The sequence below is a fragment of the Heliangelus exortis genome, chromosome 4, assembly GCF_036169615.1.
Source record: "Heliangelus exortis chromosome 4, bHelExo1.hap1, whole genome shotgun sequence".
NCBI lineage: Eukaryota > Metazoa > Chordata > Aves > Apodiformes > Trochilidae > Heliangelus > Heliangelus exortis.
This window is the reverse complement of record NC_092425.1, coordinates 2564719-2580459: the sequence shown is the minus strand read 5'-3', so window position 1 is coordinate 2580459 and position 15741 is coordinate 2564719. Positions and strand designations below refer to the sequence as shown.

Genomic DNA, 15741 nt, shown 5'->3' with positions numbered 1-15741 from the left:
GAGAACTGGTAATCACACCTTTGGAGAATTATAAGGCGTGAGGTGCAGCCGAGCACTTTCACGTCTTGTTAGCTACACTCCCTGGAGTTTCATTACAGTAATAATGAAATGCCTGTTTTATCTGTCAGTGGTGGGAACTGCCAGCCTTTGGTGTGGAGTTAGTTTTGCTTATTATGGTCTGCTCGTTAGACAAACAGGTGGGAGGGTTTCAGCCATTTTCTTGATTTGTCGCTGGGTCTCGATGAATGATGTGGATGGTGAGAAGTTGTAGCATGTTTGGATTGAGACTTCTGAACTAATGAAACTATCTCTTGAATTGCTTAAAATGGGAGGTCAAAAATCTGCACAAAACCTTTTTGATTGTCAGGCACTAGGTGTGCTTGCCAATGGAAAAGGCAAGTCTCTTTCAGAGAGGCTTTACTAAAATGCTCTGTTTAGTGGATGCTGTTGCTGGAAAAGCATTTTCACCATGTTTTCTCTGGGCCTTGCTGTCACTGGGTCAAGTGTGAGATTTGGAGGGGTAGATTATAGTCTGATTTTTCTGTAGATTATATTCTGGAACAGAGATGTTTGATCAGAGTGGAGATTATTTTAATTGCATTGAAAACTACTGTTGTCTGTATTTATGTGAATACAGTATTGCTTCCTAATGTTTTCATACAATTTCTCTCTTTCCCTGTAGGATAAAGGTATTCCTGCAAAGAGGCCAAAGACTACTGGAAGTGAGGTACTGCTAAGCATTTCCTTTTTTTTCCTTCTTTCTTTCTTTTTTTTTCTTTTACTTTTCCCTCTCTTTCTAACATCTCTTCACTCTTCTGTGGAATGAACTTCCTCTCACTGAATATAGTTGTCTGATCTTCAAATGCAAATCTTTTAGGATGAGAAAGAATCTTAATGGGATTTAATATTCTCCTCTTTGAATGGGACAGAAATGTCAAAATTCTTTTATTCATCATGATGTTCTCAAAGGCAAACTCTTTTATACCACTCTGGAAGGTTCATTATGACTTTTGCAGCATAGATCTGTTATCTTTTTTGCAACTGCATTCAGAAACATTTGCAAAATACCCTCCATTAATGAAATATTCATTATGCTGTTGACTGTGAGTAATCTTTGGTATCTATACAGAACTTCAGAAATCCTAAGTGTGTTAGGGCAGAAATTAGACTTAGTATCCTCTTTTTAGGACTGAGGATATGTTGTTTCCTGTACTCATTGGGGAAGCCCAGGGAGAGAGAAAAAAAATCATCCACATAGGTTCAGCATGAACCAGCACTGAAGTTAAGCCATGAAGGTCTGCTCAGGCTTTTTCTGTGAAACAAGATTAGTTTTTGTTTCTTTCCAGAAATGATGCATTTTTTGCAGTGCTTTCCCTGGCACAGGAGTACCTAAAAATTAGCAGAACTGAAACTAAAAAATGGAACAAACTATACTTTAACACCACTATGGGTCTGTGTGTGTCACAATCTTTATCTTCTCAATACCTGTTTGGCCAGTGATATTGCAAAACTGTAAGTACCCCTCCAGTGTGCAGGAACTGTCCTAACTGCCTGTGTTCTCATAGTTTTGCAAATATTGTGTGGTACACTGGTGGTTCTGCTGTGCACCATCTCCCCACACAGTGCTGTACTGTGTACTCCCTCTCTCTTTGGCCTGTGATTCATTTAAGCTACAACTATAGAATGGTTTAGGTTGGAAGGGACTGTAAAGATCATCCAGTTTTAGATTTCCTGTTGCTTGATGCCCACTTAAGTAAATTTTAGTAGATGTAGAATCATGCCTGAAAGATTAATTGTTACAGGGAAAGGTTATGTGTCAGTAACCTTTCTCAAAGATCATTGTTTTGCAACATGAATTCATAATTACTGCTCTTACTGGAAGTCAAGTATTTTGTTTTTCCCCTACTTGTGAGTACTGTGACAATACCTGCCAGTTGGGAAGGTGCAAAGCTAATTTTAACACAGTGTTTAAAGCTGTTCAGAACTGCATTTGTCTGTGAGGAGGAAAGCATAACAGCTTATTAAAAAGCACATTTCTAGTACCCTTTTTCTGACCTCTGAATCAGCCTATGGAGCAGGGGGGAAAAGTATGAGGCTGAGTAGCTGTTGCCTCCTGAGCCAGTGTGGACTCCAGAGCTGTTTCAGACAACTGCTGCTATGAGAGAATTATGGAAAAAGAGTGAAGGTAAATGTACATTCTGATCTTTGTGGGCTTCTGATCCAAGCAAGCAAGCAAGCAAACATGCAAGCTGAAGGCTTCCCAAACATGCTTGTTCTTTGTGTAGATGGTGAAATGCAAGAATGCAAATCATACAGAAAAACCTTTTCCAGTGTCACCTTTGGGAGCTGGGGAGAAGAGAGAAAATAGAGGAATCTGTGTTCAGGAAAGCAGTTTTTTCTTATGTTGGCTCTTCAGCAGCATTCCTCACCTTGGCCTGGTGAGAAATGCATCCCTGTGTGCTTGTGTGTAGGGAAAGCATATCTTAATCAGGGGAAAATGAGTAATTTAATAGCATGTACTGATCTCTGAAGACCCTGGAAGCACTCTACTCCTTGCTTCTGTCTAGAGATGCAAAGGCTACTATTGATACCTGGTGTTCAGTTAATCTTCACACTGAATTTGGCCAGAATTCAAAGCTGATGGTTCCTCTTGCCCTGGAAACATAATGGCATCTTTAAAACTTGTAGTTTTAGAGTAGGAGTTACTTGTTTCTCTCAAAAAAGGGTAAGTTCTTAAAGTGTATTAAATTATTCTGAACTGGTGTTCATCAAATGTCAGGTTAGCTTTGGAAAATGAAGGGAATTCTGCATGTGTCACTTCAGTCTGTCTAATCTTCTTTAAATTGTTCTTGGCATTCCTGATACTAGAAAATGTCTCAAAATAGAGGAGTTTCAGCTTTCAGCATTCATGGGGTAGGGATTCAAGGGATTCATGCACATGGTGAGCTGTAATGCAGTCTCAGCTTGTAGCTACAAGGCAAATGCTATGGTGTTTCCATATGACCTGTTCTCAGTAGTACTGCCATTTCTTGCAATATTAAAGATATTCCCAAATCCCAGTTACATTTGGCCTTGCACCCACTGTTAACAACTGATGTTTTTGCTTTCACAGATTTTTTTTTTTCCTCTTTGAAGAACAGAGAGAAGCTGTTTTGAGGGAGAAACCAAGTTGAAATTAATCATATATTAAGCTTCAGTTTCAACATTTTTACCAGCTTGCAGTCTGAACCTCTCTTAAGCATTGCAAGCACTTAGAATCCACTCCTAATTCAGTAAATTTCACTGAAAGGTATTGAAAATTTCACATCTCTGGCTGGAAGAATGAATGTTCCCACTGTGGTTACAGTCAGAACTGTCAGAGGCTGATTGTTGAATATGGTCTTCCATGTCTAGCAGGAAGAAGATTTGAAGAGGTCATAATTTTCTTTTCAAGACAAATGTGACATGTTGCTTCCCTGCTGTAGTGAAAGGGTTTCTAATCTCCTTGTCATTGTGTGTCTTTGGTAAAGTACTCACATGTCATTCAGAGGCCTGAGGTGTTCTTGGACACAAGGTTTTATTTAAAATGTCAGCCTTGGTAAGGAATCTATCCAAGTGTATAGAGATTATGGTCTTCTGACTTGCAGATGCCTTACAAGAGCATTTGAAACAAAACAAACCAAACCACAAAAACAAGAGAAACAAGACAGCTTTTGTTTTGTTGTATCCTTTGGGTTGCAGAAGCCTGGAATGCCCCTATGGACTTCAGCTGAATTTCTTCTGTCAGGCAAAAACTTCTGATAAATTAAATAGTCAGGTGAGATCCAAGGAGTCCTCAGGGTGGTCATGCAGACTGAATAGGTGATCTAATAGAGGGCCTCATCCTTAGAACAGTGTTCAAAACTGCTGTCAGAATTGTCTTATGATAATGTCTGTACGTTTTGTAAGAAGGGAAAAGCTGTCACCATTTACCATGCAATACAGGTGTAGACTTTGTACTGACTTTGTATTATGTCTTAACTGCAGCCTCTGTCACCTTTTTGGTTATTTAGACATTTTTTTTCAGTACACATAACCTGGGCTGTAGGGTCCATTATGTATCTGTGTTCTGAATTTTGGATTATTACTGAAGCTTCCATCCTGATGCTTGAACTTGCCCAGCATTTTTCTGTGGATGTGTCCAGTGGCTGCACACCTGGTTGTGGGTTCTTGGAGATTAACAAATACCAGAGTAGAACTAATCTTCACTCAGGAGTCCAGCTAAAATCTATTGGAATAGAGCTGGTTTACTGAGAAAGCTGTGTCAGTGGTTTGATCAAGCTTAAAATAAATGGTCCCTCAAGCTTGAGAAAGTCAGTGTTTCATTTTCATTCCTGTCATGGTTGTACACTGAGGTGAGTGTGTCCAGTTGATCAGACAATATGCCTAATGCCACTTTTGGGTAAAAATGCCACAGTGGGTAAAAATTTACACAATGTTTGTGATTCTCTTTTCACTGTACCATGAGGGAGGTGCACTGTAACGAGTCTGCAGGCACTTTGAATTTATGCTGGGCACTGCATTCCTTTTTTTGTTGTGTGGCTTGTTAATCTATATTGGAAAAGTTCCATTGACCTCTCATTTAGATTCAGTATATTTGGTGTCCAGATGTTGCTGGCATCTGGTTTGTTGTTTTAATTGGCAAATACTTTGTAGCAAGTATTTAGGAAGGCTTGTAACTTTTATTTGGTGTTTGTTTTTTTTTTTTTTTTGTGGTTTTGTGGATTTTTTGTGTGTGCTTTTTGGTTTTGTTTTTTTTTATCTTTTAGACATCATCTGTTGTTCACACTGCTGCTGGACTGCAGCTTATGTTTTTTGTTTTCATTAGTCCTAAGGTGCATGCTACCACATTCACTTGATGGCTGATGAGAATCCCTTCAAGTTTGGAAATGAGAAGACAGAAAAAAATTGAAATGATAGCTGTTTTTTCTTCTCTGTGCATTGTGAGCTCACAGCTTCTCAGTGAGGGTCAGCAGCCCCCAAATTCTGCCACTAGTGCTTTCAGTCTGTTTTTTGTTTTTATCATTCTACTGTAAAAATCACTAAAGTAATTGTAAGCTTTAGCATACCTCTTCTTACTGTTGTGAGAAAGGTGGTGGTAAAAAAGTGGTGATGTTTGTCACTTTATGAAATTGTCCCGAGTTTCTGCTCCTCTCTGTTTGTGTTCTTTTATGTTTTGTCACTTTCCTCTCTCTCCATAAGTTGCTTCACTTCTGCTTCAAATTAGCTGGACCTTCAGAGTTGAGCATTAAGATACAATCCTTGGGCAAAATCCTATTCAGCCTCCCCCCCCTCAAATGCACCACCTAAGGAATTCAGGAGGACTGGGAAAGGCAATGATTGAACAAGAAAGAGGAAGGTAGGTAGGGATTGATTTTTCCTGTGAAAGATGTCTGGGAGTCCAGAAGGGCAGGTTATAAAAAGTAGTTTTCAAAATTTCTGAGTTCTTTGAGCACTTGCTGCATGAGTAGGTTGAAGAATATTTGTATGTCTTTTTATCTTTCTGTGGTTTTCTTATTTAAAAAAAACTCCAAAACCTGTTCCTTTTCTCTGTGTAAGAGACTTTTTTGCTTGTCTTAGCAAAAACAATATCAATACTAAAAATGATGGCCAAGTGAAATGGAATGTACCAAGTTGACAAGCAGTGTTAACCCCCCCAGAAAGCAAACACTTATTTACACCCTGTGGGAGTTCCCACGTAATGTTCTTTGCGTGTAGTTCTTAGGCAATAAAGGGAATCATCTATGCATAGTGGTTTTGCCTTGTGATGTCATTTTCTGCTGATTTTCATATCCAGTTTTAGGAATTGGGAAATTCACTTTTGACTTCTTTCTGTTGCGCAAAAGGATTATGATTTTTTTTTTTTCCACATCCCCTCTGAAAGGTACAACAGAGTGTAAGTACAAACCTCTGTCTCGTGTTCACATTCACCCAAACAAGCTATGAAATACCCTGGCTTGCAGGTCCCTCCGGGCTGTAAGGTCACTTTCCCTAGCTCATGGGCTCTGTCCTTTTTCTGTATCTAGGAAACTGTTTGCTTCTCTTTTCTTGCATGCTCCAGGAGATTGTCCTGCTGAAGAAACCATCAGCCAGCAGAGTTGGCATGAGGGGAGCCAGTAGGAACTGCTCCATCTGGCCTGTGTGTAGTCTGCTCTCATGGAGTCTCCAACATTAAGTGCTTGCAGAGTTGGATTAAATGTGAACTGCAGCAAGCAGGGATCTCACAGGCAGACCAGTTGTCTGCTGTCATGCTAACACAGTTAAATGGTAAACTTTCCAAAGCAATAGTTTTTCTTTCATGAAGGATTTTATTTCTGTTGATGTCACTGGAAAGTGTGTCAGGTGGGCTTCACCATTGATTGAGAGGGCAGAAGTGCTCCCTTGGGACTTCAGCAAGGTGGAATTTTCTTTTTCAACTGGTTTAAAAGAAAGATAAAACTGTCAATTACCAGATGCATTTGCCATCCAAAACTAACAAGTGAATGGCATATGCAGATGATAATCTGTGAAGCCAGGTGGTGTCTGACACTTGCATTTCTGTTTGCAGCTGAGGGAGAGATGGTTTTGAAGCAATGGATGAGGTCAGAAGAAAGAGGTGCTTGGTGTGGGAGAATAAGTGATGGAAAAATTCCTGGGTGATATTTATGCAAGGAAGGAAGCAAGATAAGAAGGAGGAGCAGAAAGTCCCTAAAAACCCAGGAGTATTTTTCTCTCTTTCTGTCTGTCAAATGAATCTAGTATGAGCTCTCCTTTCCACATGAGTGAGTCCTGTCTCATCACTGTGAAAATGCAATTGGCCTATAAATAAAACTTTTTGGTTTTAAATGTAAGCACTGCATGAAGTTATTAAGCTCTTGTAAATGCTTGTAGCAGCTTAGCATTAAAGAGAGTACTTTTGGTGAATTTTTTTGCATACAAATTAATCTATCAGGTCACATTTAAGACTTGACAATTCACAGTTGACTGATACCACAAATTATGAAGGTCTAGTCTCAGAGCTGACTTAAACCTGAGTGATTTTTTTTGTTTGTTTGTTTTTGAGAGCAGCACTGTATTAATTTCAGTACAGTTTTTGTCCAGCCCTGAGAGGTGTTTGGTGAAGACCTGAAATAACTCTTGACCAAGTTCAAAGCCAAGATTTACAGTGTGATGAAGCCATTTTATTAGACACAGGAAAATGTACAGTGGCACTGAATAACAGAAACAGAGGACTGTGGTAGAGGGGAAAACATTGTATATTCCAGGAGTAGTTTGTAAGTTTTCTGCCTGTAGCTACCAGTCAGAACAATTCTTTGCCCTGCCTGGCAGTTCCCTAAGAGTTTCTTGTCAGCACTGGCTTTCATGCTGTGCATTTCTTTTTTCCAAGTGTTTTTCTGATGTTTTGGCTCTCTTCCAACCCTCCCCTTACCTGCTTCTGCATGTATGTTCCTTTGTTCTATTTGCTTCCTTACCATTGCCATCTTCAAGCTCTTTTTCTGATTACTTCTCTGTTTCAACCATTCTTATGCACATAAGCTGTGTCTTATGAAACTGAAGAGCATTTCTCCTTTTGCTGTTGTTTTATTTGGTTATGATTTCAGAAAAGTGATTCCATCTGACTTGCCACTTATTGCAGTGTGGGCACAAATTGGGTGGCAAATTTTAATTTGCTGGGAAACTGCTGTCAGGATTGTGCAGAGCTTGTGATCTCATGGAAGAAATGCTGAATTGGGATTTTCCTTTGCTTTCTACTTTCTAATTCTGGAAGAAGATCATAGAACCAATGGAATTAGTCTGGTAGTTTTTGCATCTACAGGGTGCAAGGAACAAAATACAAATATCTAGAGTATGGTGGAACCTTAATTACAGTGTAGTAAAAATTTCAGTGCAAGTCTTCAGTCTTTATATCTTTTTTTTCCTAAAAATTTATGCAAAAATAAATTGTCCTCCCTGAACTGTTGCATTTTTTAAAATATCAACGCACGTTTTCTTTGGCTGCAAAGAGATGTCCCAGGCAATGTGATAATTTGGGGTGATTTTAGTAATCTAGGAGGAAACAGGTTGTAGGCATAGCATGGGTGGTTTGGTCTAGTTGCTGATTTAGATGAGTACTCCTTGGTCATGCTTAATTCTGATACCTCCAGAAGAAGAACCTTACAGTATTTACAGAGTTTTTCTCTTCAGAAAATGTCACTTTAACTTCTTCAGTAAGAAGGGCATGGATTACTTATTTTGCTTCTAAAAGGATGATAGTTGACATGTGTTAGGTTTACTTCCCTCCCTTTCTTGAAGCAACTTTAACTATATTTCTGTCAGGAAGAATGCTAATGTGAACATTAAGGTGCTTGTGTCCATGTCTTTCTCTGCCATCATTTTGGATTCATTTTATCTGACCTCAGGGAGATTTGACTGAGAAATGTCTGTCACTGTTGCATTTGCACTGTTTTTTTTTTAAATGGAGGGCCTGAAGAAATAAATCTTCAGGGGAAAAAACCCCAAAATATTGCTTTTTCCAGTGCTGGAGGGAAACTCTGTCCTATAGCAATGCCCTCTTTGACTAGCACACTTAACCACTGCCTTGCAGCAAGCTATTCCATGGACTTTGTAACATTTTGTGAAGAGTAATATTGATACTGGAATAAAAAACATCATGTGCATTTTCACTACTTGTAGTTGTTCAGATGCCTAAAGGGGTGGGGTGAGGAAAGGATGAACCAAGGAGATAGAATATTATTGTGGAGAAGCAAATAAATTGTATTTAATGTAAAAGCAGCTGTAACACAGATGTGTATGTTGCTGATGCAGAGGAGAGAAATTGTCTCATTGTAAAATACTAATTGCCAAGTGGATTTTATTTTCAGTTCTGCCATTGTTTTTTGTTTTAGGCCCTGTTTAATATGGTTGTAGAAGTGCCTCGTTGGACAAATGCAAAAATGGAGGTAATTAAGAAAAATACTGTGATTATTTAGTAATTCATGGAAGTTATGATAATGCAGTGGCTTCCAATAATTAGAGTCTAATCAGAATGTAGATTACTCTTTACACATAAAATTTGCTCTATTAGATTAATTTGAAGTTGTGCATACAGGCACTTTCCTTGCAGTTACACAGTGTTGAAGTTCTAATTTTGTTGCTTTGTGCAGGTGAGCAGCACTTCTTGGCAGCCCTTTGGCTGCAGTTTGCAGCATACCTGCAACAGAGCCCTAGAGCATTGCCTTGCAGGACATTGTCCAGCATTTAGTCTTACTCCTGCTTGCTCATACAGCATTCCACTCAGAGGATTTAATTCTTTTTGTTTCTGCTGCATAGTGTGCTAGGCCAAATACTGACAAAGGGTGTTGGAAATGAAAAAGTAATTCTTTGTGACACAAAAAACCCCACAAACCCTCAACAAAAACCTCGTTGAAAACATCCTACAGGGAGATATTTTAAAAGTAAGGCCTAGTGGGTTGTTCCTCTGCAGTTAGAATACAGAAGCTGAGTAATGCTTCATCTGTAGTGTTGAAAAACAACAGATTTCACCAGGATCCATTCTATCTTCCTGAGCATTGGTAGAACATTTAGGGATGCTCCTCAGATCTTTAAGGAAGTTAGTGGTTGAGCTGTAAAATATTTTGATTTTTAAAATGAATACCAAAGAATCTCCCCAGCCTATTCTTTCGGAATTTTGCTTCCTCCTTTCCCTGATGCTGGAAAACCATTGAACTGTGTTGACCACCACAGCTGTTACTCTGCAATCATTTCCCCTGTTGCTGTCAAAGCCCTTGTTGTCAGAAGAACTTCTGCCATCATTTGTATGTTTGCTGAACTTGTATTATGAAGTGCAAGAGCACCTCACCTAAGTTCCTTTCAGTGTTATGTTTGACCGTGACAGTTTCCATATAAATTATGACCTGCTCTTCTGGAATAATTTTTTTTCCTTGCATTCTTCACAGTGTTACTTAAAACCTTAATAAGTTGTTCTTTGAATATGACCCTTGAGATTTAGAGTGAGGCCATCAAACTTTTAATACTTCTCAAACCACGAGCAGATGCTCCCAGATGGATCTTTCCAACTGGTTGGGTACAGAATGAATTGCTTTCCATTTCACAATTCTCTTATTTCTCTCTTGTTTCTGTCTCTCTTTTTTTTTCTTTTTTTTCTTTTTTTTTCATGATCTGCTTAGATTGCCACTGAGGAGCCATTGAATCCCATTAAACATGATACAAAGAAAGGCAAACTTCGATATGTGGCAAATATCTTTCCTCACAAGGGTTATATATGGAATTATGGTGCCCTCCCACAGGTAACATTTTTGCTATAATGGTGAAAGTTTTCTGTCTTCTGTGGAAATTGCCTTGTAAATCTTGAGTTCTGCTTGAATGCAGATCAGCTGCAAGAGGGGTGTTTCTCCTTGATGCATTTGTAAATTAGGATGATTTTTTTTTTTTCACATTGGGCTTTCTTGTGCCCATAAATTTGGATCAGGGTTTAAGTGTGGGTGTAAATATGTGCCAGGTTTCAGGAAGGAGTTAAACCATCAAGAAATCTCAAGCCTTTAGTCTGTGCCTTTGTATTGTAGTGATGAAATTGAACTTCCATGGTCTGCTGTTGAAGAGTGCTCTGTCAAGTAGCCCTTTTCTGCATAAACAAAGCATTTTTTAGAGAAGGCTAATTTAGGGTTTTCATGTATTGCAGCATAAATTTTAATTGGGATTTCTTAATATCTTCAACAAAGAGGGATACAAGAGCTGTTCTTTTTCAGATTAAGCCTCAACTGCCTTATTTAACTTTTCTCTGAACTATGAGACTTTACTGATCATGACACATTCAGAATTTTGAGCCATGAAAAAGCTCAGCTAATGGCTGAAATTTTGAGCATAATGAAAAGTTTTAAACTTTTTTATTTCTGTGGATAATACATTGGACTCGAATTAGGACTGAACACCATGGTGGAGCTAGAAAAGGCTGTTCTCAGAAAGCTGATGTTTTTATTGGTGTTTTTATTAATGATAGTAACTTTGTGGTTAGTTGAATTGTAATTTCAGATTAGTTGGTAACAGATTTTTTTTTTTCCTTTGACAGACCTGGGAAGATCCAAACCATACAGATAATGTCACAGGATGTTGTGGGGATAATGATCCAATTGATGTTTGTGAAATAGGCTCAAAGGTTTGTCTTTATCAGGATTAATTTAATTTATGATGGTTAATTTAATGATTAGGTAACAACTTCTGGAAGAGAAGGCCAGATGGAAAGCAAGACAAGATGGTAATAATCTCAAGGGATGACAGAAGTATGCACAGGGGATCTGAAGAGGGTATAGGTAAGGTAATGATGGATTTTTAAAAAGGAAAAAAATGCCAGGATTTGGTACAGTCTGTCTACTGTATAAAAGGGAAAGTAAGTCAACATTACTCTGATGTTCTGTGCCTGGATGGTGAGTTTTGTGTGAAGGAAGAGAGGTTTAAGATTTTGGGGGAAAGAAAAATTTCTTTTTCCCCACTTAGTAGTACTGGAGCTAGGAACAAGCTTCTGAAAGATGAAGTATGGCAGAGTCATGCACATAAAACTACAATGCTAGACTCACAGAGGAGGTAGATTTGAGTTCTCCTGGGTGCAAACAGAAGTAGCTCCCTTTTCTCTAGAGAAGGCAGGAACCTGCTGCAGCATTGCAGAGTTATAAGAGATGGAGTGGGTGGATTAAAAAGAGATGCACTGTATAGCACTAGTGGGTATAGGGCAAAGGTTTAGCTCACTAAAGAGAATTCTGTCTGGAGGCAGCAAAGAATGGAGCAATCTTCTGTGGTATCAAAGATGGGGTTTCTGAAATACATGAGTTCAGAAGAGGGACCTCTTGGGATCTTAAGGTAAGGGCAAGTTTTATTGGTGACCTCAGTGAAGGCTCTGAAAAAAATGCAAAAAAAAAGTTGTGCTGGTATTTCTGGGAAAGGGGGTGTAGGGTGTGTGTTGGAGTCTAGAGAAAGGAACAGCAAAGAGAGATTGAGACCAAGAATTGAGAAAGTAGAGTCAAGTAGGAGAAAGGAATTAAAAAATGAGCATGAGATACTTTTTACTTGCAGTTTGGGATGATGATCAAGGTGTGGGGAAGTGGGGTAGAAGACAGAGAATTTTTTTTTGGCTTGTGCTGTCTACTTAAATGCTGACTGGAGAATTGAGGGTTGGATAGTAGCAAGGGTAGCAGTGTTAAATAGATATATATACTTGCAATTCTTTTAGCTGCTGGTCAAGCATATAGTAAAATCATTTTTTCTGTAAGGTAAAAGAAATTCTATGTAGTGTTTTCCAAATATTTATGAGATTATGTTCTGTTTCAGGTTCGTTCTTCTGGTGAGGTTATTCAGGTGAAGGTCTTGGGTGTTTTAGCTCTTGTTGATGAAGGAGAGACAGATTGGAAGATAATTGCTATCAGTGTGGATGACCCAGAAGCTCAGAAAATCCATGGCAAGTATTTTTGTATTTCTTAATGCAAGCTCATGTCAACAGCTTGAATAGTGGAGTGGGACCTAAGTTTAGGCCACTCTGGACAAAAAGAGGCAGCCAGGGGAAAGGCAAGATGTTTCTTGTTGTTTAAATCAGGTGATTCCTTCAAGGAGGGCACATGTGCTTTCACACTAAGCTTTTGAAAAGGCTCACTTGGTTTTTCAAGAGGACTGGTCATGCAGAAAATCTTTTGACTTCTGAAACACAACTGCCTTAGAAAGTGACCTCTTAAAATTACAGGCTTATCTCCTATGTAACAGTGTATATTTACCCACTTGGATTATGTAGCACACTGCTGTTTTCCTTGTTGAAAGTGTCCCTTTTGTAGTTTCAGGCATTGTACAGCCCTTTTCAGAATTCAGCACATGTCCAGTGTTTTGTCACTTGTAACTGGGTTACGTCCAGGGTTTGTTGCCTGTTATGAACAATTAGGTTTCACCTTTTAGTTTGAAACCTTACAAAGTAAACTGCTATTGCAGCTCACCTTAATATCAGCCCTGATTAGCACTGCAAGGGGAAATATCCTGTCCAGACTTGTCCTCCTTGTGACCATGCTTCTTGTATTCAAGTGGAATTCAGGTACTAAAATGTGTCTCTGTGAATGACTTGTGGTGTAACTCTACCTGCAGACTGTTTGTTAATAAGATGACACAGATGTGTTAAACCTCCAGGGAATTAAGTTTTTACAGCACAGGTAAAGCACAGCTTTTCTCTGAATAAAGGGAGGTTCACTTCCCTTGGATGCAGTGTCACTGGAAATCATGAGAATTAAGTGAGGAGGTTTGTCCAAATGTTAGTGGGTGTTATGAGGGCAAAAAACATATATGCCAGCAGGTAGATATGGTCAGAGCTTGCTCTTTGCTGAGCAAAGGGAGCACCAAGGCAGAAAGTGGCCTTCTCTGGAGGAATAGGGCTATCCAGTAGCTTTTTAAAGAAAGTATGTTTCTCTGGCATTGAGGCTTTTTCATGGTTTTTGACTGTAAAGGCTATTACTGGAGTGGCCCTTCATTCTGAGTTTTCTTTCAGGTTGCTTTCACATGGAGAATACTTTGCTTGTGGGGAAGGAAGGGGAGAAGAGGAAATGAGGAAAAGGAAACTGTTGGGTTGATGCTGATTAAAATCATTGGGCAGATGAGTTACTACATAGTGTTTATGACTTTAACTACTCTGGCAGTTAGAGATTAAGAAGTTCATCTTAAGCAAATAGTAAGTAAGAGTTTGCTGTTAATGCTAGCATCAATTTAAACCTTTCCATAATGTGCAGTGAAATGCAATATGTGTCAGTAGTTAAAAGACCAGTAATTAGCTCTTTATTTCTATACACTGATCTGTTTAACTCTTACCTTTTTCCTTAACAATTTATGAGAAGCTTTAACCAGAAAAATAGGTTAGAGAATTTAAAAGGAGTCTACTAAGCAGAGGTAAAACCAGGACAGTTTGTACCACTGGATTCAGTATCTCTATTTGAAAGCCCTCCATTTTGTTTTGGGTTTTTCCAGGTAATGACTGATTTGTATCAGCTGTATTAGCTTTAATATGTTTGGGAGATAAATAAGAATTAGTCTTGTTTTTTAAAAAACAAAACAAAACCAAAACAAACAAAACCCACACACTTTAATGGGCAAAACCATTGCCTGTAATTGATTCCTGTGTGCATTCTTTCTTGTCAGGGAATAGGTGCAAAAGTTGAAGACTAGAACTGTCATTCTGAGGTTCAGAGAAGTGCAGAAATATTAAGCCAGTTTAATATGGTTTTTAATATGACTGGAGTTGCAGTCCAGGATTTCCAAGAGGATAGAAAAAGGGGAAAAAAAAAAAAAAAAAGCCTTCATCTGCTTTCACAAAATGTGAGTAGCTTGCAGTGTTTAACATCAGTCTTTCTTCAGTCTGAAAATAAACAGATGTGTCAGAGTAGGCATTACAATATGTCCTTTTATACTTGTTTTTTCCCTCTCCCCAAGTATCCCTTTATGCTGAAATAATTAACATAGCAGCTACAGATAACACTGGTATCTCCCTCAATAATTGATCTGCTGCTGTGTTACTGTGGTGGCCTCCTAGGGAAAAGATGAGACTAAATGTTGCCTTCTAAGTCTGCCCAGTAATTTTTTGTGTCATTTGCTAAACATTTTTGGGCTGGGAATCATCACGTTTGCTTTCAGCTCAGTATGTGCACAACCCCCCCTGAACATTTGGAAGAGTTAATTCTGAGACACCAGCATGGTGATTGCTTGCAAACCTCATCTTGAGCCCACACAGTGTGTTAACTCCTCTTGCTTCTTTAAGCACACCCCAGGCACTCTGTGTATTCCCCTTCTGGGAGTGTGATCATTCTCCTAAGTGCAATTGATTTTTCTGAGACTTCACAGAACTTAAAACTGAGCAGTCCAAACATCTGAGCAGTTCTCATTGTTTATTCATAGCACTCCACTGTACTGTGTCCTGCAGGCATTTATTGATAAATACTGGTTTAAATTGGAAACCCTGCCTAGAACTCTGTCTTTCACACAGAGCAATGAGAAACTCTAGTTTATAGTGACAGTACACAGGAATGATAAGCAGTACTTAGCACCTTCTCAAGGGGGAACTGGATCACCAGTGGGAATAGCAGTGTCTGAGTGTATTTTTGGACTGACTTTGGAAGGTAATCTGTGTGAAATCACAGCACTTTCTACTGGCAGGAATGGGGACAGTCTCATTCCAAATGCAAGCTGTATATCAAATGCAGGTATTTGGATGAGGAAGTTTATTTTAGACTAAAACTAGAAAGCTTCAGACTTACCTACTTCAATAAGAAGTCTCTTCTGTGGCTACATGAAGACTCTTGTGTTACCTTGCTGCTCAGGCAGTTGCTAGGCAGAGGGCCATTAGCAGGCCAGCAAAGCAACTTCAAACCAGGCAAGTCTGGGAAAGGGTCTTAAATCTACACAGAAGTACTAAATCTTAGTGGTGTAATAGGCCTGGCTGTTACTCCTTCTGTTGCTTTCTGTTTGGTTTAGTTTCTCATTTGTTTTGTAAACCAGACAAGGGGGTGTCACCCTCTACCTCAGTTACCAGCTAGAGTGCATGGAGCTCCTCTTTGGGATGAATGAGGAGGCCACCTGGAACTTATGGGCAGGATTAAAGGAGAGCAGGGGCAGAGGGCATCAGATTTGGGGTCTGCTACAGGCCACTTGACCAAGATGACTGAGCCCATGAGGCCTTTATTAAACAGATAGGAATAGCCTCACATTGATAAGCCTGGGTCCTTACAGGGCACT

At 39.1% G+C, this 15741-nt stretch overlaps 1 protein-coding gene across 2 annotated transcripts in view; it reads left to right on the top strand.

The window, feature by feature from the left end:
* PPA2 (inorganic pyrophosphatase 2) overlaps window positions 1-15741 on the top strand; it is a 30675-nt gene that overhangs the window by 2998 nt on the left and 11936 nt on the right. For both annotated transcript variants that reach the window (XR_011725647.1, XM_071742609.1), the window contains exons 3-7: window positions 683-727; window positions 8883-8936; window positions 10164-10283; window positions 11063-11149; window positions 12316-12442. Coding sequence is in view for 1 of the 2 variants with exons in the window: in XM_071742609.1 (XP_071598710.1) it covers window positions 683-727; window positions 8883-8936; window positions 10164-10283; window positions 11063-11149; window positions 12316-12442 (433 nt within the window). In the remaining variant the exon portion in view is untranslated. The remainder of the gene's footprint in view (window positions 1-682; window positions 728-8882; window positions 8937-10163; window positions 10284-11062; window positions 11150-12315; window positions 12443-15741) is intronic.